The sequence below is a fragment of the Yarrowia lipolytica genome, chromosome 1D (genome assembly GCF_001761485.1).
Source record: "Yarrowia lipolytica chromosome 1D, complete sequence".
NCBI lineage: Eukaryota > Fungi > Ascomycota > Dipodascomycetes > Dipodascales > Yarrowia > Yarrowia lipolytica.
The window spans coordinates 2,220,066-2,246,369 of record NC_090773.1 but is presented as its reverse complement, the minus strand read 5'-3'; the positions used below and the strand labels follow the sequence as shown (position 1 = coordinate 2,246,369).

At 47.5% G+C, this 26,304-nt stretch overlaps 10 protein-coding genes across 10 annotated transcripts; 6 read left to right on the top strand and 4 right to left on the bottom strand.

Moving 5' to 3' along the window:
• Nucleotides 1-3,863: 3,863 nt before the first annotated feature.
• YALI1_D22413g (uncharacterized protein) lies at nt 3,864-5,072 on the bottom strand (the record flags this gene model as incomplete). The annotated part of the gene is made up of 2 exons (XM_068282757.1): nt 3,864-4,737; nt 4,966-5,072. The coding sequence occupies 2 exons, from the start codon at nt 5,070-5,072 to the stop codon at nt 3,864-3,866; spliced, it is 981 nt and encodes a 326-aa protein (XP_068138858.1).
• Nucleotides 5,073-6,286: 1,214 nt separating this feature from the next.
• On the top strand, nt 6,287-7,669 carry YALI1_D22401g (uncharacterized protein; the record flags this gene model as incomplete). The annotated part of the gene is made up of 1 exon (XM_068282756.1): nt 6,287-7,669. The coding sequence occupies one exon, from the start codon at nt 6,287-6,289 to the stop codon at nt 7,667-7,669; it is 1,383 nt and encodes a 460-aa protein (XP_068138857.1).
• A 676-nt stretch (nt 7,670-8,345) lies between these two features.
• YALI1_D22368g (uncharacterized protein) lies at nt 8,346-10,828 on the top strand (the record flags this gene model as incomplete). Its single annotated transcript, XM_068282755.1, has 3 exons — nt 8,346-8,374; nt 9,211-9,444; nt 9,565-10,828. The coding sequence occupies 3 exons, from the start codon at nt 8,346-8,348 to the stop codon at nt 10,826-10,828; spliced, it is 1,527 nt and encodes a 508-aa protein (XP_068138856.1).
• A 140-nt stretch (nt 10,829-10,968) lies between these two features.
• On the bottom strand, nt 10,969-12,165 carry YALI1_D22342g (uncharacterized protein; the record flags this gene model as incomplete). Its single annotated transcript, XM_502965.3, has 1 exon — nt 10,969-12,165. The coding sequence occupies one exon, from the start codon at nt 12,163-12,165 to the stop codon at nt 10,969-10,971; it is 1,197 nt and encodes a 398-aa protein (XP_502965.2).
• Nucleotides 12,166-14,357: 2,192 nt separating this feature from the next.
• Nucleotides 14,358-14,792, top strand: YALI1_D22319g (uncharacterized protein; the record flags this gene model as incomplete). Its single annotated transcript, XM_068282754.1, has 2 exons — nt 14,358-14,366; nt 14,433-14,792. 2 exons carry the CDS (start codon nt 14,358-14,360, stop codon nt 14,790-14,792), a joined length of 369 nt encoding a protein of 122 aa, XP_068138855.1.
• A 284-nt stretch (nt 14,793-15,076) lies between these two features.
• On the top strand, nt 15,077-17,725 carry YALI1_D22313g (uncharacterized protein; the record flags this gene model as incomplete). Its single annotated transcript, XM_068282753.1, has 1 exon — nt 15,077-17,725. One exon carries the CDS (start codon nt 15,077-15,079, stop codon nt 17,723-17,725), a length of 2,649 nt encoding a protein of 882 aa, XP_068138854.1.
• A 1,174-nt stretch (nt 17,726-18,899) lies between these two features.
• YALI1_D22274g (uncharacterized protein) lies at nt 18,900-20,522 on the top strand (the record flags this gene model as incomplete). Its single annotated transcript, XM_502963.3, has 1 exon — nt 18,900-20,522. The coding sequence occupies one exon, from the start codon at nt 18,900-18,902 to the stop codon at nt 20,520-20,522; it is 1,623 nt and encodes a 540-aa protein (XP_502963.3).
• Nucleotides 20,523-20,830: 308 nt separating this feature from the next.
• YALI1_D22247g (uncharacterized protein) lies at nt 20,831-21,613 on the bottom strand (the record flags this gene model as incomplete). Its single annotated transcript, XM_502962.3, has 1 exon — nt 20,831-21,613. The coding sequence occupies one exon, from the start codon at nt 21,611-21,613 to the stop codon at nt 20,831-20,833; it is 783 nt and encodes a 260-aa protein (XP_502962.2).
• Nucleotides 21,614-22,629: 1,016 nt separating this feature from the next.
• Nucleotides 22,630-23,757, top strand: YALI1_D22237g (uncharacterized protein; the record flags this gene model as incomplete). The annotated part of the gene is made up of 1 exon (XM_502961.3): nt 22,630-23,757. The coding sequence occupies one exon, from the start codon at nt 22,630-22,632 to the stop codon at nt 23,755-23,757; it is 1,128 nt and encodes a 375-aa protein (XP_502961.3).
• A 1,520-nt stretch (nt 23,758-25,277) lies between these two features.
• Nucleotides 25,278-25,586, bottom strand: YALI1_D22208g (uncharacterized protein; the record flags this gene model as incomplete). The annotated part of the gene is made up of 2 exons (XM_068282752.1): nt 25,278-25,444; nt 25,499-25,586. The coding sequence occupies 2 exons, from the start codon at nt 25,584-25,586 to the stop codon at nt 25,278-25,280; spliced, it is 255 nt and encodes an 84-aa protein (XP_068138853.1).
• Between the last annotated feature and the right edge of the window lie 718 nt (nt 25,587-26,304).

Below are 26,304 nucleotides of genomic sequence, written 5' to 3'. Positions count from 1 at the left end.
GGGTATGAGTCAGTGAGTGGGTTAATGGTCTTGTGGTAGATATGAATGGGTGAATGGATCTCCAGGAGTAGACTGGAACAGAAGGAAATGGAGATGAAGAGATGTGGCCCATGAAGAGCGAGGAGGAAAAGAGGAAAAACAGCAGCCAACGTCGTCTCTACAAGAAGAAGCATAACAGACTGATGTCTACTTCGTTGACTGTGTTTGCGAGAAAAGCTGCCCATAGTGAGAAGAGGCGCAGAATCAAGGGAAACAGCTCAAGAAAATAGACGGCAACCTGATGGTTACTACCCATTTTTGTTTGGTGCAAAGAAACAGTCTGAGAGTTGGTCAATTCGGGTTACGTCAAAATGGAGATAGAGAACGTACCCCGATATCCGCTGACCAAACTGTCCAACCAACTACTCTCTTGCCAACTCACACTTGTTTAGATCTTTTGTTAGACTCCTTTACCACCTAGCCAAGGTCTAAAGGGAGCTAACAGAAAACCAAAACAGAGACCCGAACTAACACAGAATCAGCAAAGACAGAGGCAAACTGATACAGTAACAGAAACAAGAGAGACAGGAGGGAAGCACACACTGGCCAAACCATTCGCTCTCATGTCGGTGTCCATTCCAGTGCCCAAACACCGTCCGTGATGCTTGTTTGAAAGTCTAGTACACTGTCTTGGGTCAAACACACTCACCAGTATGAGATGGTATCGATACTCACTCGTCTTGGCCTTGTCGTTTGTTGAAGGCATGGGCACTCATCCAAGCGTCAGCTGTTGAACGGATAGGCACATCTGAGCCCTTGTCTTGTCAGTCGGCCAAACGTGCGTGTTCCGAAAAACAAAACAAAACCATCCATCGAGAAAGCCATCCAGTCGATCAGCCTGGAGAGTCTACCAAAGGCATCAGTGGCAGTAGGAGAGCATCCTAGCGGTTCTCTACACCCTCTATGCCGTCTGCGTGGCTCATTAGGTCACTTTGTTAGTGGAGCCAAAACGTTCACCTGTGAACGAAAGAGGGGGATTTATGAGCGATGGGAAGTCCGGAGACACCAATCGAATCTACCAGGACACTCTTTAATGCCATGTGAGTCGACTGGAAGACTCTATCGGACTCCCGCGCTCGTTTTTGACCCTCTGACGAATTCTTCATTTTTGCTTCACTGTTACGGAGAGCTGAAACCACCACCTCCAAGCCTTCCACAAGCATCAGAATACCCTCTGGACCCTCTAGAAACACTCCAGGGGCCCTCAGGACCCCATTTAACAACTCACTGTCCACTTTTCCAACCACGACTGCCATTGTTTGGGTCGTGATGATATGTGCGGGAGAGGAGAGGTTGTCTTCACGGCAGAAAAGAGAGGTGGTGCAGTCACTAGGAAGACCCTACAACTCGCAAAACACGCAGCTAGCGTGTGCAAAAAAATCGACTTGTCGCCACTATTTCCGAATTCTCGTCTTGTCGCTTCTTTAATTCCATTAATTTCGATTTATTCCCATAATCCAAGTTAATGCAGACACGCAACACACAGCGCCCTCACAGCCTTTGAAGCTACACTACAGGCAAGAGCAGTTCTCGGGCTTGCTGGCAAGTGATTATAAAACTGAAAAGATATTCCAACTCGGGGAGCCGGCACCGTTTACACAGAGACATTACATAAGCCGATAGAGACATTATGACCCGCCAAAGAAACGGAGGTTTCACTCCCTGACAAGTCCGAAAGTTACACGTCAATAGACAAGCGAATACGGCAACATAGTGCCAGGTTTCACATGTGTTTGAATTCAAAAGAGCCGGCTGATGAGCTCTTTACGACTTTCCGACCTATACGAACCTCGAAAGGTGCGTCGACGGACCGACACTCAGTAATACGGGACAGAAACAATTCATCTGAGACCGTGCTTTATTCTGCTCTGAGTTGGTGGTGTTGACATAGCTACGGGAGACAGATCGCGTGTGAAGTTCATAGGCTACTGTACTGGAAACAAGTGTTTCAAGTTTGTATAGGTATTCGGTTAGCAGTCCAAACTTGTGAGAATCGTACTAGTGGCAGTTTCAGAGACCACTGTGACCTGGACTAGTGATTAGGGTGGACCGTGCGAGTCTGCATTCGTGTTGCTCTCCTTGAGGGTAAACTTTTCTTCTTCCCTTCTTTGATCATCATCACGACAAGAGAATTGAATGTATACGGCATTGTAGGGGGTTTTGGAGGAGTATAAGGCATGGTGAGTGATGATATGGTCTGAAGGAGTCCATCAGTCAACTCGTCCTTCAACTCTCAATCAATGGCTCCTACGTATTCTGTTCAATCAGATTTTCAATTCTGCGTTCGTTCCTTTCTCACAAGACACGTTGCAGAAAGCAACATGACTACAGCGAATAAAGGCCCAATGTTCGTAAAGTGACTGTCAGCGGCTCATCAACAATTTATTTCAACTGTACATGATTCAAACTTGACTCCAGCTCCGACAGAAGCGCATCTTGGACACCCGCTTAGTCCATGGTAATGTATAGATGAACATCTATAAAAGAGGCAGAGCGGATAGATACGAATTAATTTTAATGGCACAAACAAAGGACCATGTTGCAGTGCCGAAGAAAATTCGAAACAGTCAACTTAATGCGAGTCTACTGTCTGCTCTCGTGCCTCGTTCACATCCTTCGACACCGGGGAAGCTTAATGGGTAGTTCTATGGGTGGAAAAATACATTTGAAACGCCCCCAAGGACCCCAAAGAACCGAGAGATGAGGTCTCTGTCGAGTCTACGTCACTTGTGGGCTGATTATGTGTCGTTGGAACCACCAGACAAGTTAGGTGCATGTCGCACTTGGTCATGTATGCTACCAGATGATCTGCAGCGTCGGAAAAGTCACGGGACACTGAAGAATCAAATAATTCCAAGGCCCATTTTCAGCTCCTCCCCCCTTTTTAACGCTCAGATCGAGTCCCACCTCCCATGTTTGTGTTTAGCACCCTCAATGTCAACAGCGTAGAATCCAGACTAATCTCCTCCCACAGCAGCACCGAGGAGATACGGAGCGCACGGTCAAAATCTCCGCATCATTCTGAAAATTTTGATCCCAACACTGCCCAGATCGTGGATCGTTGGGGAGTCTTTAGACCGTTCCTATATTTACAGCTACAGGTACTACATCTGTCGACGCGGAGTGGTGATTGCACTTCTCCCAAAGCTTATGGTCACCAATTGAAGACCTAGGGGCATTCTTAATATACATGTCCTACATTCAGTAGAAGTGCCCAATTCCTTTACGTTTCTCTACTGGCGAATAAGTCGATTCTGTTTGGTTATGTCCTTCCCATGATAGCTGTACATACAACTAGACGCAACAACGCAAGATAAAATACCCCATACACTTCTCGGAGAGATTCAATCAACTTTTGACTGCGAGATATCATCCTCGGAGATCTCCACTTATTGCCTTGACCACCTGAATTAGGAGCCATCATGGTATCGAATACAGAGTGCAAAACCAAATGGAATCTCACCGGAAAAAACACCGCTGTTGTCCACAGCAAATGCGAGATCATTCTGGTCATTTTGATACCATGAAAGAGCCTGCTCCGCATCGCTTCAGTAGAAACATATGGATCATCCGTCTCGTTCGTAGCTGTTACCGTACGCATCCTAAGGTTAAAATCAGAGAAACTCACCTCCTAATCAAGTGATGTCTGGGACCAAAAAAAAGTATCTGGAAACAGCATAATGCTCCTGTTGGTTATTCGAAGTACCGCTTTAATGGTACCAAAATGGTCGTCGTGAAATCCCAACCTCCCCCCCAGACGATATTACAAAAACAATAATAAATGCATAGAATCTAAATATGTGTAACGAGTGCTTACCACCGCTCTATCTCACACGTCCAACACCCTTGCAAACAGGGCATGTCTCATCTCCCAGGAACCAATCGTACACCATGCCTCGGCCTCTGCACTTTCCACATACTTGGCCACCCAGTCGGGGATCGCCTGGTTGGACAACAATAGGAGGAGGAGCTCCAGGGGCAGCGTAAATGGTGGTCTGTTGGGGAGGAGGAGGGGTGAAAGGGAAAAAAGGAAAAGGTGTATATTGTTGCTGGGGCCCTGGAATGTTGACTACCTGCTGGTTGGGTCGAGCAAACATACCCCAACAGTCCTGGCACGACTTTCCATTCTTCTTCTTAATACCCGTGTTGTTACACTTAGGACAATGGTAGCCTCTGGGGTAATGTAATAGCGGGTTGTTGGGAGCCGGGCCTCCCTGAGGACGGGGACCATATCCCATTTGTCCGGGAGGGCGGTTGGGGGAAATGAGGGGGTCCGTCCTGGGAGATGGCGGGGGTCTCCCGTGGGGTCCAGGGGGTCCAGGCGAGTGCCCTCTTCCACCCTTCCCACTCGCCCCACTCTTGCCGCTTCCAAAGGAGCTATTGGAAACATTACCGGTATTGAAAGATGTGTTGCTAGAGTTGGCAGTGCCGTACGCGCCGTTGCTGGAGTTGGAGGATGAAGGTCGCGGGGGTGCTTGAGGTACCTGCAAATGGTTCTGGTCTGGGGTTTGGTTCTGAGGGGGCCGGTTAGGAACAACAGGCCGGGTCGTCGATGATCCCCCAGGTCGGTCTAAACTCTCTTCGTAGGTAGGGGGTAATTCATCCGGCATCTGCTCTTCTGGGGGAAGAACGTGGCCGTTGTTTTCGGCTGTAGGCTGCGGGCTCCCTTCGTATTGCGCTTTTGACATGCTGCGTGGTCTGTGTTAGTAATTGAAGTGAGAGAATCGGATCACAACAGTGTGGGCAAGGCTGGGGATACAGAGGAATGGCGAGAGCCGGGTCCTGAAAGCTCACAACATCCAAAACGAGTGAGATCCACTAGATCAGTACAACACCAGGCAGACAATCCGGTGCAATGCGCTCAGGGCCTTTCCGAGTGTGCTCCATGTCCCAGATAAGGTCGAGATATCACACCCAACTGCAGACGCATCCTGACACCCATCCAGAGCTCCACTGACGTTAAGAAGAGCACTCCAGTCGCACCATCCAAGTATCGATCCTCCCAAGTCCAACGCCACAACAAGTGCCACCATCCTAGCCCTCTGCTCTAATCGAACACCTAAATCTCATAACTTATCATACTCGCAAGCAAGCAACATACCCCTTGTAAATAGTCGGTTGGAATAGTCGGAAACGGCTGTTGTTCTTGTGTAAACAGGTATAGGCGTCTGATTCTGTGTCGATTCGGTTTTTCAGGGCCGTTTCTTCCGTTCAACGCTCTTTCAGGACCGTATCAGTCTCTGTTCGTTCTTAGAGCCGCACTCGTATGATGTCGCACAAAAGTGTCAACTAGAGACCTTTTTGGACCGTTGGACGCGCGCACAAGTGTCTGGAGAGTCACGTGATCTATGATACAGTCACGTGGGTTGTTTTTTCTCGTCTGTCGCGGGGGCAATTTCAAGTCGCCACTGTTATTCAGAAAGGTCAACGGACTCGCTCTTGCTAAGAGACTCGCATATTTAGACGCTTATCGAGGCAGTGTTGCGGTCACGTGAAGACCTTATTTTAGTCAGGTGCGAAAAGCGTCCATCGTCTATAGGGAGTGCAATGGGACGCGAAAATGGCAGGTTTGTAACGAAATATGAAGTGTCATGTTTCAAGGAATAGATGACATTTGTCACAAATGAATTCGGAATTGTATTGCGCAAGTTATTGCCATCTTCGTTTTCTCAACTGTTGGTCAACTATATCTTTAACAAATTTCAAAAGCTAAACTAAAGTGGGCCAAATTTGATTGTAAAAATATAATAATACATCTCCTCTCGCTTGCCGGCCTATGGCACGAAAAAACAATTGCAAACCTACTGTACAATGTACTGTACAACGTCCTCCACACGACTGAGTCATTCTCCACCCCACACAACCCAATATCTCTGCAACCTATGACTTATTACCCCCACAGTATAGTTACTATACGGTGGAATGTAACAGCAGTCAAAAGTGCCATATTGAACTAGTGGTGAAGGATTAATCTCGTCTTTAGTTCATTTATGGCCCTCTAAACACTCAAAATGGTGCCAAAGGTGTATAAATGTCACTGGTATTGGTCTAAATTACCCCCCGAATGCTCTCCTTGCGTACAGGTTGAAAAGTTCAATACAACTCGAGCAGTAAAGGTCGTATTTGCGCAAAGACTTGAAATACTCTTCCGAATTCGCTATATATATATATATATATATAGTCTTCTTGTTACTTGTGAATCTATGAATTACCCCTACTTGTAGCACGAATTGAACAGTTTCTCGACATGCTACCGCCTGAACTTCTACACATCATAATCCAACACCTAGACTTGGCCAGTCTGGTCTCTCTCAGTCAAGTGTCTCGAAAATGGAGAGACGCATTGTGCGACGACTTCTTCTACAGAGTTGCTGCTCGCGACTTCAACCTCGAACATCGACGGTTTCCACTGAGACAGACTTGGACATCATCTGCCCATATCATTTACACAAGGTGTGTTCAGCTCATCAGCCATATGACAAACTCATCAAATAGCTGTGATCTTGTACTTGTACCCCGTCTAATAGATACCCTCAACGACCGGGACACTACAAACAATGAAGTCGAGGAACTATCGGAGAAAATGGCACAGTTGTCTATTACCAAGTCCAGCCAGTTGAAAACAAGACTCCATACTTCCCACACGACAAGCAACATCACTTTCAACTGTCCGTTGCCAAGCGACTTTTCTGTATTGTTCCCTACTTACTCTCTGCAACATCTGAACAACGGATTCCAACAATTTGATGATGGCTATTGTGATAAATACGGCTATATAAGACTGACAGATGACCCTAAGCACTACCAATGCTATGACAAACCCACACGTGACTTATACACGTGCTCAAATGGCTTAGTCATCGATCTACCCCAAAACTACAGAGTGGTTCCATCCACGCCAACAGTCAAGTCGCGAGACGCCGAAGGGATTTGGACCGAGAGAGTAGACTTTGAAAGAATCTCACGTGATGTGGCCAGTGACGTGGTTGTTGCTACGAGTAGCTCGACAACCGCGGTGTGGGTGTGTGTTACGGGCGAACTACGGGTCTTCTGGTGGGTTCCTAGGGAGTCACGTGGTCAAGGGACAGTTCACAGTTGTAAGATATCACGTGACTGGACTCGAAACAAGGTGCAGCTTTTTGTCTACAAGAGTATTGTTCTTGTTGCTGTCACTCAGATTCATTATATTGATTGGAGTATCCACAGCAAGCAGGTTTGGGACGTTTATCAGGTTACTTGTGATCATCTGAAGGGCGGAGACGTACAGGTGACTAAAATCCAGTCACATGACTCTTCCTGGGGCAATATTCTCTGGTATGACGGGTTGCGGTTGTGCAACACTCCTCAGTATGCTTGTGATCGCACCCATGTGATTGGAGATACCATCGAGCCGTCTCAATGGGGTTATGGCAATTGTATTCGGTTCAATTTTGATAGTGATTGGATCGTGGGATATGATTGTGATCACAAGTTGCGGTGGATCCGAAATTCGGTCACTGGAGCAGTAGAGCGTGTTCCCGAACATTGTATGAGTTTTGTTGGGGTGTCCAGGGGTAGGTTGAAGGTGTGTGTTTTCGATAAGGGGTATTTGCAAGAGAGAGAGAGGATCAGATCCACCGTAGATGTGTAATCGACTTGAAGCTCATCAGAGGCACAATGTGCCGAACATGATCACTCATGGTATCTTGTAGGGCATACCCCTATACACATACCGCATATCCAAATAGTTGGATGGAGCAATGTATGAAGCAATGCAATGTTAGCTGTGTGAAACAATGTATGAAGCAATGTACCAAGCTGTTCTTCACAAAATACTGTACTGTAGCTGGATTTTCGATGCCATATCCGCAGAATATCAGCATAAGAACGACTTTTCTGATGTAGAATACTTCCTGGCACTCTTGTATATCGGAACATGACCAGATTGACCACAAGTACCAACTCCTACTTGCACGGAGGATGTCTTGTACTTGTAGCAACGTGTTCGACATACATCAAAACAATTGTCTGTTCTCTCTTGTCGGTTTTCCACCTGTGTGATATCTCTGAGAAAATTCAATCTGAAATCGGTTATTTTCAGAACAAAATTCAATTATCGGTTATTTCGCACAGCCATATTGGCTGAACACATGCTGAACGTCGTAGACACGTGATACCACCCTCTCACGTGATTGGTACCACCTCCAGGAGGACTCCTGGTTTCTCTCACGTGATTGGGATATCTTCTCCCCTCCGCAACCGCTCTGCTGCCTCTCCACATTGTGGTAATCGAATCAGGCAATATATGCACGTCTGGTCGGCCACAAATGCAGGCTGCTGCAGAGGGCTCCAAAGGGTGAGTGAGAGACAGCTGATTCGAGGGGTGGGGGCCGCGGCCCTTTTGTTTTTGGCAGTCACGTGACTAGACCTAGTGGTCTGGTTTGGAGGATGTTATTGTCTGTTTTTGGCGTCAAGAAATGTGTTCTGTTCTTGTGTTTTTTTTACCTTGTTTTTGGAGGCTGAAATAGGAACAATGCAAACAAGGTTAAAGATATATTTAGGATTGCGACATACGAGCTGATGAGCGGGGGGACAATGATGATCGTTGAAGAGGTGTTTGTGGGCGGTTTGGTTGTGTAGTACCACTACCAGCAAGTTAGTCTTGGCTCAAGAATCATTTTGGTCTTGTCGGTTTCTCTGTATCATCATTATTCGCCAAGTTGTGTCCCCCGTCCTTGTTTCAGAACTGCAGCTCCATGCATTATTTCGGCCACACCAGCCGTGTGGTTTTTGAGACCGGAGTTGATATAAGTAGAGAGACCCATGTGTGGATGGGAGACTGGTAAAAGATTCCATTACAAAACCGACGAAAGCCGATTACTCTTCCGCTTCAATCTTCATACATCAAAAACACACGACTTTTACCAAGAGAGATCTACATTCGACAAGAAGCACCAATGGCGAAAATGTAAGTGTATATGGGCTTGGAGGTGGTTGGTGACGGGTGTTTTTGGTACATTGTGCTTGATTGGAGACAACAGAACTTCAGATGATGACGGTTCGATTCTGATAACTCAATTGAGACCGGTACCTTTACTGACACTGACGATACCATAGTATGTACTGTAGGTTGATACCCTTTGATGGCTCCTCGAGTCCGTCAATCCCCATTATTCCATTAAGCTAACCCAGGAACATCACCTACACACTCCCCACGGATACGACTTCGTTTCTGTCTCTCTTTTCCAGCTTTCTTCTCTCTCTCAAACTGTCGAAAAGCGGACTCAAGGTCGGCTACTTTCTCCCCAAGTCGTACCCCTTTGCCTTCTCTATGGAAGAGGCCGTGACTGCGCTTACAAACCTCGAGCTCCATCCTGGTTCGCGTGCTGTCAACATCAAATGCAACATTTCCGAGTCCCGCGCACAGTCACTTCTAGCTCAGTTCATGGTAGCTAGACTCATCCACTGTCCTGAAGACAGAACGCGTGACTCTCCAACACAAAATGTACCCCTACAACCCACAGCAAAGGGCGTTTACATACTCAGCCAGCATCTGCAGGCCAATCCTATCCCAGACAGTCCAAAGAAACACGCGGCTGCTCTTCTGTCTTCTAATCACAACACCATGACGTGCATTTCTCTGGTTAGAGACTCCAATGACGCCATCCAGAAGTCCAAATACCTCACGTTGCTTCTGTTTCAACGACTTGCGGGCAAACATCCCAATATCTACACTGCCAACGATATTGGAGACCTTCCACAAGGAAAGCCATCTCCATATCACCATCGATACTTTACTCATCCCGATAGTGATGCAGTAACCCAGTATTACGACAGCAGAGTGGGTGTCAGACTACTGGAAGCCACGCGTGATGGTCATTCAATCTACTACTTTTCAGGTAAAGCTGCTTGGCAATGGGTTATGGAGTGCTGCGAAGTAGTAAGCGGGTTGGAGATCCTGGACATTCTACAGGAGTTTCTTACAGCTGGGTTCATCGAGAGATTTGATACTGAGTCTCGTTATTCAGAAGAGGCCAAGTCACACACATTTGTGTGTTCCAAAACTGCAAAGTACACCATCACGGCGTCGGGGATGTCTGTAGCTGGTTGGACAGGCAACCTGCCTACGACGCCGCTTTCTTCAGGGTTCCCTGTATTCATCAAGTCTCGTCTTCTTCACGGGGTCGAGGTGACCAAGGAAGACTTGGTAGAGCTTCAGGAGATTGATCAGGCCACAAACACAACTTTGGATGCGGTCACCGGTCGGCCAGTGGATGTCGCACGTGATGAAACGTCTCAAGAGTCTCGAGAAGAACGATTACTAGGATTCAAGCACGAAAATCCATCTTTGGCTGTGGTTTTACAAGATCCAGGTCTCACAATGCTGTTCAGAAACCACCTGGAAGCAACTCATTGTGTAGAGAACCATACTGTTTACGTGAGCATAAACCGTGTGATTCGCACCTATGCTGATACATCTCCCCAGGTATCAGATGACTCCATGGCTTCTCTTGTGGCCCTCATTTACTCCACTTATGACTCCTATCTTTCTCCCCAAGCTCCCAAGGAGTTCAACATGATTTCGTCGTGGCGAGATCAACTGTGTCATTTGACAGGAGAACTACGCAGTGCAAAAACTGTTCCTGCCAGTCTCATCATTGTGGCAGAAATAGTTCGCATTTTTGAACTGATCAAGAATCACGCCTTTCGAATGATGGAGATTGATTCTCTACCCAAATTTCTGGAATGCAGAGAGTACAGACGGTGTTTGAGAACGTTCAGATGGTTGGAGAGGGTCAACTATATGTAATTGTCAACGGTATAACTCAGAGGCATACTGTATGTACTTGACAAACATGACATCCTCGTTCATTGTCTTATCTTATTATACAGCAGCTTTCGCTCTCACATAACAATACATTACACAATAGATATACATACACAATTAAATTAATCCTTTCTCTCCTCCTCCTTCTTATCAGTCTCCGAAGCCACGGAAACGGGTGCAGGTTCAACCGGCGCAGCTGATACAGGCTCGTCCTCCTTGTTGAAAGCAGCAGACTCCGCGTCAGGCTTGGCAACTTCTGATGCATCAGTCATTTCCACATCCTTGGGTTCTGTGTCTTTGCGTGAAATTTGATCTGGTTCTTGAGGCTCCTCCTTAACCTTGGACACTTCAGTTTTAGACGCTTCGGTGTTGGATTCTGCAGTGTTTGATGCTTCAGTCTGGATCTCTGCAGCCTTTGGCACTGCAGCCTTGGGCTGCGTGACCTTAGTCTTTGATTCTTCAGTACTCTGTTCCTTCTTTTCACCTTCCTTCTCCTGCTTATCCTCCTTGGTAGCAACGGTACTCGTGGCAGCCTCCTCCTCCTCATCATCTCCTCCCTTGCCACTCTTGAGCTCCTCCAGAGCTTTGATGGCTCGCTGAATTTCCTTCTGCTCGGCCTCACTGGGGTTCTCAGGCACGTACTCGCTCATTTCCTCAAGGTATCGTCGTCGATCGTCCTGATACAGCTTGTAGTAAGGCTGTCGTCCCTCCTGGCCCAGCTCCTTCCACGAGTCAGCCAGAGCACGTGTTAGATCAAAGGTCTCGCCATCCGCCTCCAGCTCCATCGATGCTCGGACGCCTTCCTTTTCCCGCTCACAAAAGATAATGTAGGCGTTCTGGGGCCTCTTGGGCATATCTGGGTTTCGAACAGCCCGCTTTTTGGGACTCTCGGAGCCATCTCCACCGTTTCCGTTTTCATTGTCTTCGTCGTTGGTAGTTCCCTTGCCCTGGACAGATGCGATTGCTGCCAGAGCGGCTGCGGTTCCGGCTTGGCTGGCCTTGTTGTTGCTCACCACTCGTGGGTTGGCAGGAGGATCATTAGCCCTAAGCAACAGAGCTCGCTGCAGCTCTGTCAGGCCAATCTCGACCTCCTCGTCTGTGGAATCGGATCCTTCTGCGGCGTCTCCCTTTGCTAGCTCCTCGAGCTTCTCCATCAAAAGCTCTCTTTCCAGACGAACCCGAATGATGGTCCGTTTGGTTCGAGCCAAGTTCAGCGCCGTGGCCTCGTTGAAGTCCTCAATTTCCTGGATCCGCCGCTTCAAATCCTTGCATTTTTGTCGGTACTTGGTTTCCTGAGATTTCGACAGAATAGGAATCATCTTGATTGTGTGGTGGAGTTGCGAGTCGCGATGGTGGTGGAAATGCCTTGCATAAACTACCCTAACCCGGTGACGGCCCTAAATGGGGGTTTGTGGAGTGCACTGATTTGCGCGGCCGCAGTTCGAGTTGCAGTGTCACAGTATTTACGGGGAAAATCGTGGTTGGAATATTGGTGAACTGAAGAAAAAAATGACAAACAACTTAGGACCCACTGTCAAATCGACATTTCCGGGACCCTAATGTCTAAGACAAGTAGATACCAACCCCCAATATCTTACTTACCAAATGTCAACAAAAAAAAACAAAAAAAAAAACTTTACTTTCACCCAATATCATGCTTAACAAATGTCAACAAAAGGTTTTTGATTACTTTCCCCTAATGTCTCACTTAACAAATGTCAACAAAAGTTTTTTGATTACTTTCACTCAAGCAGTCAATACACTCCCGTAGCGGTAATTTCACAACAAATTGCTCTTTCACTCAGGCCGATACCACCTCTCCTTTTGCAATTGCATACTTGTACTCGCTCAGCAGCTAGACATGGATTTCACTGGATCTCTGTTGCTATTTTTATGTTCTCTCTTGCTAGACAGTCTCACTATCTGAGACAATCTCAACAGATACGCTCAACAACCAAAGAACCACCTACTTGTAGAACATGAAAAGATCTTAGAATAAGTAAATAAACCTCTTTTAATGACTCTCAAACTGGGATTTTTCTTCTTGCAGCAACTTTCTACTGGTTCCGCTTGTCAACACCTCCAGATCCCTGAAAGCGCCCATTCTATACGTCTCCCCGTCATGTTCGAGATTCGGACTCATCTCAGAGCACTCTCGGGACCCGACAACAGTCAGTCGCAGTCAGGGACCAAGCAACGTATCAATTCGTGGAGATCCTGAAGCTCAGAGAATCTTTTGGTCTTAACTCAGCTCCAGAAACAACACAATATCACCAACACAATATCATCGCGTCGACCCAACCCACTCTGTAGATTACTCATCAGCATTCCCAGAACAAACGGGTGGTTGCTTTTAATAGCACACATGAGTGAACGGCTTTTTCTACTTTTTCTAAGGGACCTTAATGTTGTTTATTGAGACACTCTCAGCGGATCAGTACTTGAGAATCTCTCGTCCATGCCATCAACCATGTATGTAAGAATACCTACTCCACCCGACAACATATTCAGGTTTAATACCATTAAAACGCCCCAAACCAATCCATGACACAATCCATGACAAAATCCCCTGATGCATAAACGGCTTCAACTTGTCTCAGAGCATGAGTGTGCATCCTGCGATCGCGTGGGTTCAGATCGACACATGGCTGCCTAACGGCGGCGCTAAAATTTACGCTTTCGGGTGGACTGGAGGTGTGGGAGAAACCGGGACTTGTGTATATCGTAGTGGAGGGAGTATATTACTGGTGTGGCAGTTTTGTGACCTGTTTTTGTATCTACTCCATGTAGATCTGAGAAATGTGTTTCGAGGGTTCATTTTGTTAGCGACAGTTGAAGAACTTTATTTTTAGTTCACTTTTAGTTCATTTTTAGTTCACATTCTGGTTTGTCTCAAAGTCGACCCGTTGAGTCGGAAAAACATGCCATTGGTCAACTCTGATTGTCCATTTGGTTCCACACTTTGCCTTTCTGTTTAATCAACAATTGTATTATTTTGAGAGCAAGTCTACGGCGTTGAGTAGGACTCTCAACAGAATACTACTTGTAGTAATTGAAAAAAGCGTTTCAAGTATACAGGACAGCTGAAACCTCGGACTAAACTAATAAAAGGCTGTTCATAAGACTGCCCATATGCATACATGGATATGCCCAGCTCTCTTTCTTTACTGATGTGTGTTTTTTTTGGTTTTTTTGTTTGGTTTTTTTGTTTGGTTTTTTTTTTTTTTTTTTTTTTTTTGGTATCTTTTTAAATTTAATTTTCACACCAGTCCCAATATTGCCTTCAATCTTTCTGGCAGGGCCCAAAACGGCCAATTTTGGTCAAAATTGATTTTTGAAAAAACAAATAATAATTACTCGTGTTGGAGAATCGATTTATTTAGTCACGGTTCCGCTCCCTGTCCTCCCCGAGCCATGACACATGACTCTGTTAAATAACCTTCTGATACGGCGGAAGTGCATATAGCGGCTGCAACTTCCCCCTCAACCTCCAAATAAGGTTGTCACGAGGATGAGCTCGGTTACGTGACGTTTCTGACAGACCACTACGACGAGAAGAGGAGGAACTTCGCCCCGAGCAACCCAGCTGCTTAGTCATATTCAACAGCAGCCACCCGGCACGACCGCGACGCGACACGCACTTGAGCACTACACGACGCAGATACGACACCAGCCCAGAGACTCATTAGTCATAGGGCCAACATTGAACCGCGACAACCAGGACGACCAGGGAACTCACACCATCAGTGGCGAATCGGCGAAACCTGCAACGTTTCAGTCACGTGACCCATCAGCAATTCGCGCACCGGTTTATTGTTTAGTTTTGTTTTTGGTTGCCTGCATCTACGGCTTTTTGCGTGCACGGCTTTACTTTGATTACATTACTCCGGCGACTATCCGAGAGAGCAACAAGAATATCATCAGATCTGAGCTTGCATCAGTCTAGCGTTCGGTGTGGTGTTTTTTATATTATTTCACGCAGGTGATATCAGACGGGCTTGAAAAGGATCAGATACAGGTGAGTGAGTTATGGAGTGTTGTCCAGTGTGGGGGAGAATACGAGACCAGAGGGTGGTGCATAAACACTTCATTTCACATATCCCTGAAAGCTATAGTTACTACAGCCCTGTGAAGAGATGATGATTCTTCCAGCCATCCAGATGTTTCACCACCACTCCCCAGATTCGTCAATGCTGCGATCTTTATCCATTCTAACACAGGTACACACACATGAACAGCGGCCGTCCACGACAAATAGCAAGTTGCGTCAACTGCCGGAGCCGCAAGGTCAAATGCGATCGTCAGAGACCGTCTTGCTCGCGATGCATCAAACACAAACAGTCATGTTCGTACTTTGATGGACGAGAACTAGAGGTTCCAGGACGAAGGGTTCCCGTGGAGGTACGATTGAGCCAACCGTCTCCGTCTTTGGTTTCGGGATTGGCTCTGCCAGGGTACTATTATGGGTATCCCGGGCAAGGGCAACCGGGTTTGGGAATGCCAGGTCAGGGTTCTCCAGGGTCAGGAGTGCCACGTGACCCAAGGGTAGGGCCAGGATCACCACAGGGTGTGCCACAAGGACTGGGGCAGTCTCCAGGACACCCTCCAGGGCTAGGACAATCTCCTGGACACGGACAGCCGGGGAGTGGGCAGTCGTCTAATCTAGGCCACATGCCTGGATCCGGTCCGTCTCCTTCCCAGCCTCCCCAATCTCCCCTGGTTGCTTCGAACACCCCTGGAAGATTGGTCAAGGATGACAGTGGGATTCTCCACTACTCGCAGTCCTTCTTCTCTTCGGTTCTACAGTCCAACACACCTGTCAAGTCGATGGAAGGCGAGGCTTCAGGGGTTCCGTTCTTTTGTAAACCGGGGCAACCTGATCCAAACACTCCTCCGGCGCAACTACCTATTCCAAGGCACGTGATCACAACGCTTTTGACCACCTACATCAGCGACATACACTCTGTGATTCGAATCGTTGACTTGGTGCAATTCCATAAGGATCTGACGGAGTACTTTGCCGAACCCAAAACAGCCACGCCCGACAGAATGGCAATGTTGTATGCCATGCTGTTTTTCGCAGCAGACGTCTACATTAAGCTGAACGAGGGGGCCCAGAGTCAAGACAATGGAAGCATGGAACATTCGGGGTTGGGGAAATTAAGAGGCATGGAATTGTCGGGTTCCAAGGCTGGAAGTGGAGGTAGCTCGGACGTTAGTATTAAGACATGGGTAGAGTGGAAAAACAAGCTCTATACCGCAGCTACCAATACTTTGATCCATTCTGAATATACCTTGAAGCCCTCGTTCAATGCCCTCAGAGCCCATATTCTTCTCCTTTACTGTTCAGTAGGAGAAACTCTTACCAGAGGAGCTGGTCTGGTTGAATTGCCTATCCTCATCCGTCTAGCTCAGTCGATAGGTCTACATCGAGATGCTAGCAATTTCCCAGGCATGTTTACCTTTGCCGAGTGTGAAATGCGACGTAGAACGTGGATCTATATCCAACATTTGGACTCATTCTATTCTCGATCGTTTGGATTGGAGCCTATGGTGAATGATAAAATGTTCGATACCCGTTTCCCTCTTCTTGTGGACGACGAAGACCTCCATGAGGGAATCTACAAGGACAAATATGATGCGGGAACGCTTCACGAGTCGAGTCATGTGGTCTACGATGGGCTCTACTGGCCCAAGATTCCGGAGAAGATGGCTTGGAATGATATGTGTCAAAGCGCAATTCACACATCCACCCCAGTCATGTTCAGACGACTGTACCAGAGACTGGTGATGTGCAATCCACGTGATTTGTCACGTGATCTGGCCCTTTTGGATCATGTGAGAGGTTTCCACGAGCGGTTGTTTGAAACTACTTCTCACTGTGACAGTCGGAGTCGGCGAACCGCATTCTGCATGTCCCGATTGGTCAACTCCAGATGTCTCATTTATCTCTACACGCCATATCTTTCACGAAAAGAAAAACCAGGTGAATTGTTATCTTCTCCGGACTCACGTGACTCTCGCGATGCACTCAGGGAGCATATCTTCACGACCTCTCTCTTGTCTCTTGAGTACGCGCTCGAAATGACGCTCTCGCCTTATTATGTCAACCAGCAGTGGTTCTCACGTAAATACACGCAGGTGGAGCACCTGCTCTTTCTGTTGACTAAACTGAAACTTGATCCCAACTGGAGCCAACAGAAGCGGGCCTGGCAGCTCGCATGTCGAACATGCGAAGCCTACACAAAGGGCTACTTTGCGGACTCGTCTTCCAAAGGCTGGCATGCGTGTATTAAGCTGAGAGACATTGTGAGTCGCACTCTGGGGCTTGAAATTGATTTGGGTAAGGAACAGTGGCCGTTGAGTGTGGAATACGAGGGCACACGCAGAAAGGAGGCCTCGAAGGACTCGCTGTCGAGTATTCGTGGTTTTGCCGCTTTTCAAGCTACTAATTCACGTGACGCTGTGGAATCTCGTGAAAGTGGACTTCGAAGCAGTCTCGGTGGTGGATTCAACGGAGTCAAGGTCGAGGATCGTGAGCCATGTGCTGACTCACGTGAGGCTGTGGCTGAGCCAGCAACTGGCCCTTCAACTACAGGGCCTACCAACAATCCCAGTGATGTGGACAAGAAGGTGACTGATTCTGCGTTTGCAGCTGCCATGGAGACGGCCAACGACCCAAGCCATGTATCGCAGCCGGTCACTATGGAGACGGACATGTCGTTTTCGCTGAACCCGACCGACATTCTCGATTCAAACCTCTTTGGTGCGTTTCCCCTGGGAGAGACCAGCGTCAGAGATGATTGGACGCAGGAGTTGGGTGGAGACTTGGACTGGAGTGAGTGGGACAAGATGGTTCATTTCATTAGAGGACAGTAAGAAACCAACCAACAGAAACGAGCGGCCAATGACATTCAATGAACCTCTCATTTGGGTGATGCCACTATTCCAGCGCCAACCACCGCCTACTCTTACCACCAATAGCACGGTATAGCATGCAAGTGCAGTAATACAGTAATATATTAACCACATCACCTTCCCTTGAGAGCCCGAGGTTGTGCTCCGGTTACGGTAACCAAAAGAGGAAATACAACCACCAATATCCCCATTCTAGCGTCAATACTTATCCATCAGATATCTTTTCGCATCACGTTTCCTGACTGGGTACTATCTACTAGTCTTAGAGATCCCGTAGGCCCGATAAGCGCGCTTGCCGTCTATCGGGCACTAACGGTCTGCGAGACAGCTCCAACTATGATTGATATCAGCAACAATGAGAATGTTTTTTCAGCGTCATTGGGAAGTTATTCGTTGTAAATACTTACAACGGATTACTACCCAAGATGCACATTGAACAGCACCGTACAGCACCGAGTTTGAGCTACAAATGGACGAATGTTTTGGAAGTCTCCTCGAAATGATGAATATTGGACATATTCTGCCAAATGCCAGCTGTGGGGGCCATAGTCACGTGCCCATACTACACAACGTAACGTTGAGTTGATGCTGTTGAGATAGGGTGGTTGAAGGACTTACAAGTGGTCCAAGACTGAAACTAGCGACAAAGTGGGCATTTCCAAAAAGCTCTGGTTACAACGAGTCTTTTGGTGAACTCCACAAATCTCCATTGTTACCCCAACGTCGAGGTCGAGAGGGTAAAGTTTTGACAGGTGTCAGCTGTCAAGTCGCCAAGCAGCGTGATAAGCCCCTGGGCGGCGGCTAGATACAGTGAATCATAGCGGTCAGATTTCTACTATATATTGGCTAGTGGTTTCCCACTATGTCGTAACAGCAGTGCTACGAAACTGATCGATACAATTGAACGATACCATGTGAGTGAACTTGTGAGAAGAGCCGTCCAGTATCATTGTACGGCACAGACTGAATCTTCAGTGGCCAATCATCAATTACCTCAGCTAACTCAGCCACATTTGTTCTTGACAATCTGATCGGCATCCTTTCAATAAAGTCAGGTTCAGTCTTAACTAGATCAAGACTTTTACTTAACGTCTCAGCAGAAGACCCCAATTGTGCAGAAAAGAAAAACTCCATCATGTTAGACGTGCACAAAACGCCAGGAACCATTAAACTGACATCGGCGACATCGATTATAGCGGTTCCGACACCCTCGCGTGACCCGGATGATCCACTCAACTGGTCGCATCGTCGGAAACTGCTCTCCATGGCTTGCATGTCACTCTTTACGCTTGCTTCTGGAGTCGCCTCAGCAAGCATTTACTCCATTCTTATTCCCATCTCACAGGACTCTAATCTCAGTCTCGACACGCTCAATCAGGGAACAGGGTACATGTTTCTGTTTCTCGGTCTAGGCTGTCTGTTCTGGCAACCTGTTGCCCAACAATACGGAAAGCGATTCGTCTACCTTACCAGTATGCTGTTGACTCTGGTGGGACAAGTGTGGACTCCGTTCGCAGCCTCCTCCAGCGCCCATTGGATCGGATGTAAGATCTTCCAGGGCTTTGTCCAGGCCCCTATCGAGTCTCTCTGTGAAGTAACCATCTCAGACGTTTGGTTCGAGCACCAGAGAGGTACATGGGTGGGGCTCTACGCCTTCATGCTCATGTTTAGCAACTTCATTGCGCCAGTGGTAGCTGCTCCCATCTCGGAAGGAATGGGTTGGCAATGGGTGCTGTACTGGGGAGCTATCTTTTGCGGAGTCGCTATGGTGGTCCTGTTTCTGCTGTTTGAGGAGACCAATTACCTGAGAGAGCAGACTGACGGTCACTTGACTCTGGAGGACGACCATGTTTCTGAGCTGAATGAGCAAACTATCCTTGTTGGAGGCGAGAAGCAGGTTGAAACGCCTAGTCCAGACAGTACTTCGGGGGCTGACTTGTCTCGTGACATGTCACCTGTTTCAAACACTCTTGTGCCCCCATTCACTCCAAAGACATTCACCCAAAAGCTTCGCATCTTGGACAAACCACGTCCCTTCACGTTATGGACTATGGCCAAACGGCCTCTTCTGATTCTGAGGTATCCGGCCATTGTGTACTCGGGCTTCCTGTATGGCTCTGGTCTCATCTGGTTCAACGTTCTGAACGCCACTGCCTCTCTGATTCTCTCGTCTTCTCCATACACCTTCACTCCCATCCAGGTGGGTTTGGCCTATCTTTCTCCTGCTCTTCTGGCTGCTGTAGTTGGCTGGGGAGGAGGATATTTGTCTGACGTGCTGAGAGTGTACATGGCTCGGCGAAACAACGGTATTTCCGAGCCTGAACATCGTCTATGGGTACTGGTCGTGTACATCATTGTCTGTCCTTGCGCGTTGATTCTCTGGGGAGTAGGAGCAGCTTCTGAGATCCATTGGTTCGGTCTTGTGGTGGGAATGGGGCTCATCGGAGGCTTTGGAACGATTGCTGCCACCGCCAGCGTTACTTATAGCATTGATTCGTACCGAGAGATTGCTTCCGACTCGATGGCAACAGTCATTGTCATCCGAAACCTCATGTCTTTTGCCATCGGGTACGGAATCACTCCTTGGGTTACTCGTGAAGGGTATTCCAAGGCTTTTGCACAGGTCGCCGGTATCGCTGTGGCTTGTATCGGGGTGTTTTTGCCTGTCATCTACTTTGGTAAGAAGTGGAGAGAGGGCAGCAAGGACCGGTACTGGAAGCTCGTCCAGGAAAGCATCGATAAGGGAATTGCTCATTAGAAACACCAAGTAAGACTTTGAAAGTTGTAAGAAGACTGATGGGAATGAATTTTCGACTCGGAGACAAGCTGTAATGACTGTGGTACCCACAGATAGATCAAAACTTTTATTAAATTACATGATGAAGGTGGAAGATCCACTCGAAACTGGGATGCTGCGATTCAAGTGGACGTGTTTCCATTTTATGCCAGGTACAAGGAATTAATGCCTTTCGAAGCGTATTCATCTAGCTCACACTTTTTCAAATACTACACTCGTCGAACGCGCTTCTCACTGTAGTCTCAGTTGTGGTGCGGTAGACCCTTCAACTACAACTCCTCCAACCACCCCTTCACCTTTGCAAAACTGTCCCTCTTGACACTGGTCTCGCAGAACTCCACCTCCGTCTCCAGACTGTTAAAGTCAAACACCTTGCCCAGAATATCCACGTTGCTCTCGCTGACGGACTTGGATCGTGACTCCTTCTGCTGTCGCAGCTCGTCCTGCAGCACAAGACGCATCTTGGCCAGGCCAGCCGCATTGAACACGTCAGACTTGTTGCCCACAATCAGCAACCGCTTGCTGCAAAGAGGCAGGTTGGAGCCCTCCAGCAGCAGCAGCAGATCCAGCAGAAACGAGCCCGTCTCTGTGATGTTTCTCTGCAGAGACGCCAGATCAACGACAAATACCAGACCCTGCACGGCTCCTCCGTTCACCTCAGTCCATAGACCCTGTCGCAGCTTGTTGTGACCGGGGTAGTCCACCAGAGCGTAGTTTTTGCCCTCGTAACCGCTCTTTGTGTTTTGTTGGAAGGAGGTCACTGTAGCAGGCACAGACTCGCCAGTAAGAGCGCTCCAAAGAGCAGTCTTACCGGCCCCACTGGGACCGCAAATGACCACGCTCGGAGGCCGCCTCAAAGCCTGCTTCTTGGCAAAGGACACGTACACAAACAGTCCAATTGCAATCAGAACCAGCGTCGAAATGAGAGGTATCACCAAAGGGAACCTCTGAGAGAAGGAAGGCGTGAGAATGATTTCCGCCGCGGAGGGAACAGGCGACACATTGGCCGCCGTGACCTCGATTGTCGACTCAACTATCGATTCAGCGCTCATCTCCGTTGTTGTGCTGATGATAGAAGATGATGGACACTGGTGGATCAACTTAAATGACGTACCTCTTATAACCGTGCATACTGCTACATAAATTATTCTTTGATTATGGGAGCTGGGTGATAAATGACCCCTTAGTAATACATCTATAAGACGGTATTTATTACTAATACATGAGACAAAAGGGAAGAACCTGCTGACTCATCTGACAACTCCACACGGAACACTCAGCTCATAATCTGTGATTATGTAATCCGTTGAGTTCAACGTCTTTTTTTTTTTGTTGCGTAGCGAAACCAGTGCGCAGCTCAAGTTCCAGCACGCCTGACCCTGCATAAGCCGCATGTCAGACAAGTGCCCTCAGTCGAAAACTTTGTGTGGTCACGTGATGAGATTAATGGACCAACTTGATCCTGGGAATGAGGGGAATCCAGTGAACTTGTCATTGTGTCTATGTAATCAGTATTGCGTGTTCTAGAGTGTCAACAGAGTGTGTTATAGAAGAGCTTTCCAAATGGCTACACCCCAGAGATATAAGACCAACAAGCAACTGTTATAGGATAGCAAGTACCTACCGTTGTAAGACTTAGTAATCGAGCTGATATAACACCATGATTGTCCGCTTATTTTGATTACACAAAGGTCACGTGACTTGGAACTGTCTCTACACACGATTTTCCTTGCGAACTATTGTTTGGACAGTTCAGTTACGGCACCCTGGTCTCAGCACTCCTACTTTTTTTCTGGGAGTCCCGATTTTTCATTACCAAGCGTGATGATAGTTTAGTAATACCCCATGCACGTGACCACTAGTAGAACTTGCCGAATTTGCCGACCGAACTCGAAATTCCCGAATTTACCGAATTTTCGCATATTGATCGGCTCACGAGCAATATTCCTTCCAAATTCCAGTTTATTCCTCGAAAAAATAGAGTTTCATGACTCACTAGCCTGAAAATGTACAAGTAAATCAAGCTCGAAAATTTCAGATCTATAGTTGCACACACATAACACACACAATGAGCACTTTCGGCACGCTTTTCAAAGTCACCACCTACGGCGAGTCGCACTGCAAATCTGTGGGCTGCATTGTTGACGGAGTTCCGCCCGGAATGGATCTCGATGAGTCCGATATTCAGCCCCAGCTGACCCGTCGAAGACCTGGCCAGTCGGCTCTGACCACTCCTCGAAACGAGCGAGATGCGGTTGCTATCCAGAGTGGAACCGAGTACGGCAAGACTCTGGGTACCCCCATTGCCATGCTGGTTCAGAACAAGGACCAGCGACCCCACGACTACTCGGAGATGGACGACTACCCCCGACCTTCTCATGCCGACTACACCTACCAGGAGAAGTACGGAATCAAGGCCTCTTCTGGAGGCGGCCGATCTTCTGCACGAGAGACTATTGGCCGAGTTGCTGCTGGAGCTATTGCCGACAAGTACCTGGCTGCTGTCAACGACATTGAGATTGTTGCCTTTGTGTCCCAGGTCGGCGATGTTTCCATGGACCGATCTCCCAGCAACGAGCAGTGGATTTCCACTCTGGAGGGCGTCACTCGAGAGGGCATTGATTCCACCGGCCCCATGCGATGTCCCGATCTGGCCCTCGGAGAGAAGATGGTCAAGATTGTGGAGGAGCACAGAGACTCGCATGACTCCGTTGGAGGAGTTGTCACCTGTGTGATCCGGAACTGCCCCGTCGGTCTCGGCGAGCCCTGTTTCGACAAGCTGGAAGCCACTCTCGCCCACGCCATGATGTCCATCCCCGCCACCAAGGGCTTTGAGTTTGGTTCTGGCTTTGCCGGAGCTGCCATGTCTGGATCCAAGCACAACGACATGTTCTACAAGGACGTGGCCTCCGGCCGGTTCCGAACCCGAACCAACTACTCCGGAGGTGTCCAGGGCGGAATCTCCAACGGCGAGAACATCTACTTCAACATTGCCTTCAAGCCCCCGGCCACCATTTCTCAGGAGCAGGCCACTGCCACCTACGCCGGTAAGGACGGTGTGCTGGCTGCCAAGGGCCGACACGATCCCAACGTTGTGCCCCGAGCCGTTCCCATCGTTGAGGCCATGGCCGCTCTGGTCATTGCTGACGCCCACCTCATTCAGGAGTCCAGAAGGGGCGCAAAGTCCTTTTTCTAAATAAAACGTGTTAATAGATAGATTGTGTTGGAGGGAGTACAGTAGCTGAGAGACCAGAAAAGTTCATGGTGCAGCGTCCGAGTGATTAAACAAATTTCTTGTTAATATATAGCCAACAGACTGCATTCAATGTGTCGCATCAGTACCTTTCATTTTCAACTATGGACATGGATACAGCACTCAGGGTTAGTCCTCTATACCGTTTCCTCACCACTGTCGCCCCAGTACATACTGTTGCCAATACTGTGGTGTATAACAGCTGCTCGTATCACTTCTTCATCTGTCATCTAATCAAACTAGCCTAGATGGTCGGAGAAACTGTCTTGGCTGTTACAGGTTCAGTTTGCGGTCTATTCGAATTCTGAAAGACGTAAACGCATGTAGGGCTCTTGGATATACATGATATCTTAGTTTTTTGTCTGCTACATGTCTATTACAACTTCCAGCTCCTCTCCATCATTATGTGCCTATCAAATATGCACGTTTCCCCAGATTAGTCCGGGTAATATAATGGAATAATACTGGACGACGATATTTCGGGTTATAGAAGGCGTGAGAAGATTCTGAAAAGTGCAATGTGTTTCATTTTATAGTTATAATTGATTCCCCTTGACAAATAACTCACAACTCCTCGTTTAAAGTCTCTAGGCTCCATCCCATCGCGCCCAATTAAGTTCAAGAAGATCGTCAGAGTTACGGGATGCAGCTCGTATACAACGCTAAAGCGCACGTCGTGAGACACTGTTACTTGTACTCTACAAGACACATTGAGAGCACGGAGTGTCACATCACAGACGCAATACGGGCGGGGGCGGAAGCGGCTCGTCACACAAACACGACTGTGACTCGAACTAGAGGGACTCAAACACGATTAACTCAATCACACCTGTTCATCAAACACCAGTGATACAACAAACAGCCACACACAGTGCGCAGCGCGGCTTGACAACATCTGGGCGGACACAAACTCGGCTGGAGCGATACAAACACAAACATCTCTACTTTTACTTGTACGGTAACACACGTCATTGCAACTAAGACAACTAAGATCATTTCAAGATCATTTCAATTCAACCATTTCAACTTCTACACAATACGCCATGTATATGGCTGTATTGGTTACTGTCCTTTGGACGATACTGTTCATGACATGGCCCAGGACCAAGCATATAGATCCCGTTTCGACCTCCGCACAGTATAAGCTGTTTCAAATACGGACAGCATCCAAACACGGCAAACAACGGAAACGGTTCAAGGAACACTGCCAAAATGTCTGCGGCGTGAAACGGTCCCATCAAGGCACGATACGGCGGCGAAGTTCTAGGTGTACGGATGTCACCAGGGAGTTGCTGATGATCTATGAAAATCGTCAAGAGTGTCATGAGCATGATGAGTCTTTGATTGTGGAAAAATCAAGGCTGTGATAATCATACTCTACAAGCCACGAATGTTCTCCATTGGTGATGGCAGGACGTGTGCTCCATAAAATGGAAATTCAGCATTACTCATAAGGCACTCCATCAATCAAAAGCTTTATCGAGCTGAATTCGATACACTTCAGCACATCGAGCGCAAGCATCTACAAGTACAGTACCTGGACAAGCCGTACACCATGGGCTGAAACGGACGTTCTTTAGCCCAGGTGCACAATCACCAACTTCACGAGGGATTGTTACCGCTTCTGGAACTTGAAGGGTTTTCCAGTCGCGCTATCGTACTACAGAGGAGTAGTCTACGAGACTCCAAATTAGGGGAGAATTATTTATTGCATCATCATTTTTACACGCAAAAACCTTTCTCGGGGACACACAGGTTTGTACTTGGTACATTTTGAGTCAAGATAAGAGAGATGACTGTGACGGCCTCTGAAGCAACCTTGAATGTACTGATGGCCTGCTGACAAACCACAGGTTGGTTACGCTTGACGGGAAATATGGAATGGACATGATATATTGGCAGACAGAAGTGGGTGCGATCGTGGAACTCGGGGTCTAGTGCTCAAACTGGTTGAAAGGGCAAAATTGGACTGGGAAGGCTGTAATGATCAAATGTGAAACTTGGACTGCATTAAAGCTACAACTAAGTCAACATCTGAGGCTAAATATATCAATCCAATGTCATTATTTTGTTTTCTGTTCCAATTTTGATATTTTCTCGTCCAAACATCTCTTTTTTACAGAGACAGTTGCATTTACTTACCCAAAGTCAAAGTAGTTAGGAGTTTAGTTGAAATAAAAGTTATGCTGGGGGTGCAAATCCGATGACGCAGAGGACGTAGAAACATAATGAGGGGATTACTGGATAGGTAATTAGCAAGTTTATAACTAAAATACAACAAAAAATACACCTGATCATACAATATTCTGAGATATTGCGAATTGTATGCATTATCATTTATTTCAAGCGGTTGGGACATTGGTTGGAAATTACTTTACCAAAACATGGACAAGCTTTTTGACGGCAGACGCCAATCTCGCACTCTCTAATGTCCTCTTCAGAAGCATTTTCTGAAATTAATACACTCTCATATATCAAAATGGCCGTTCG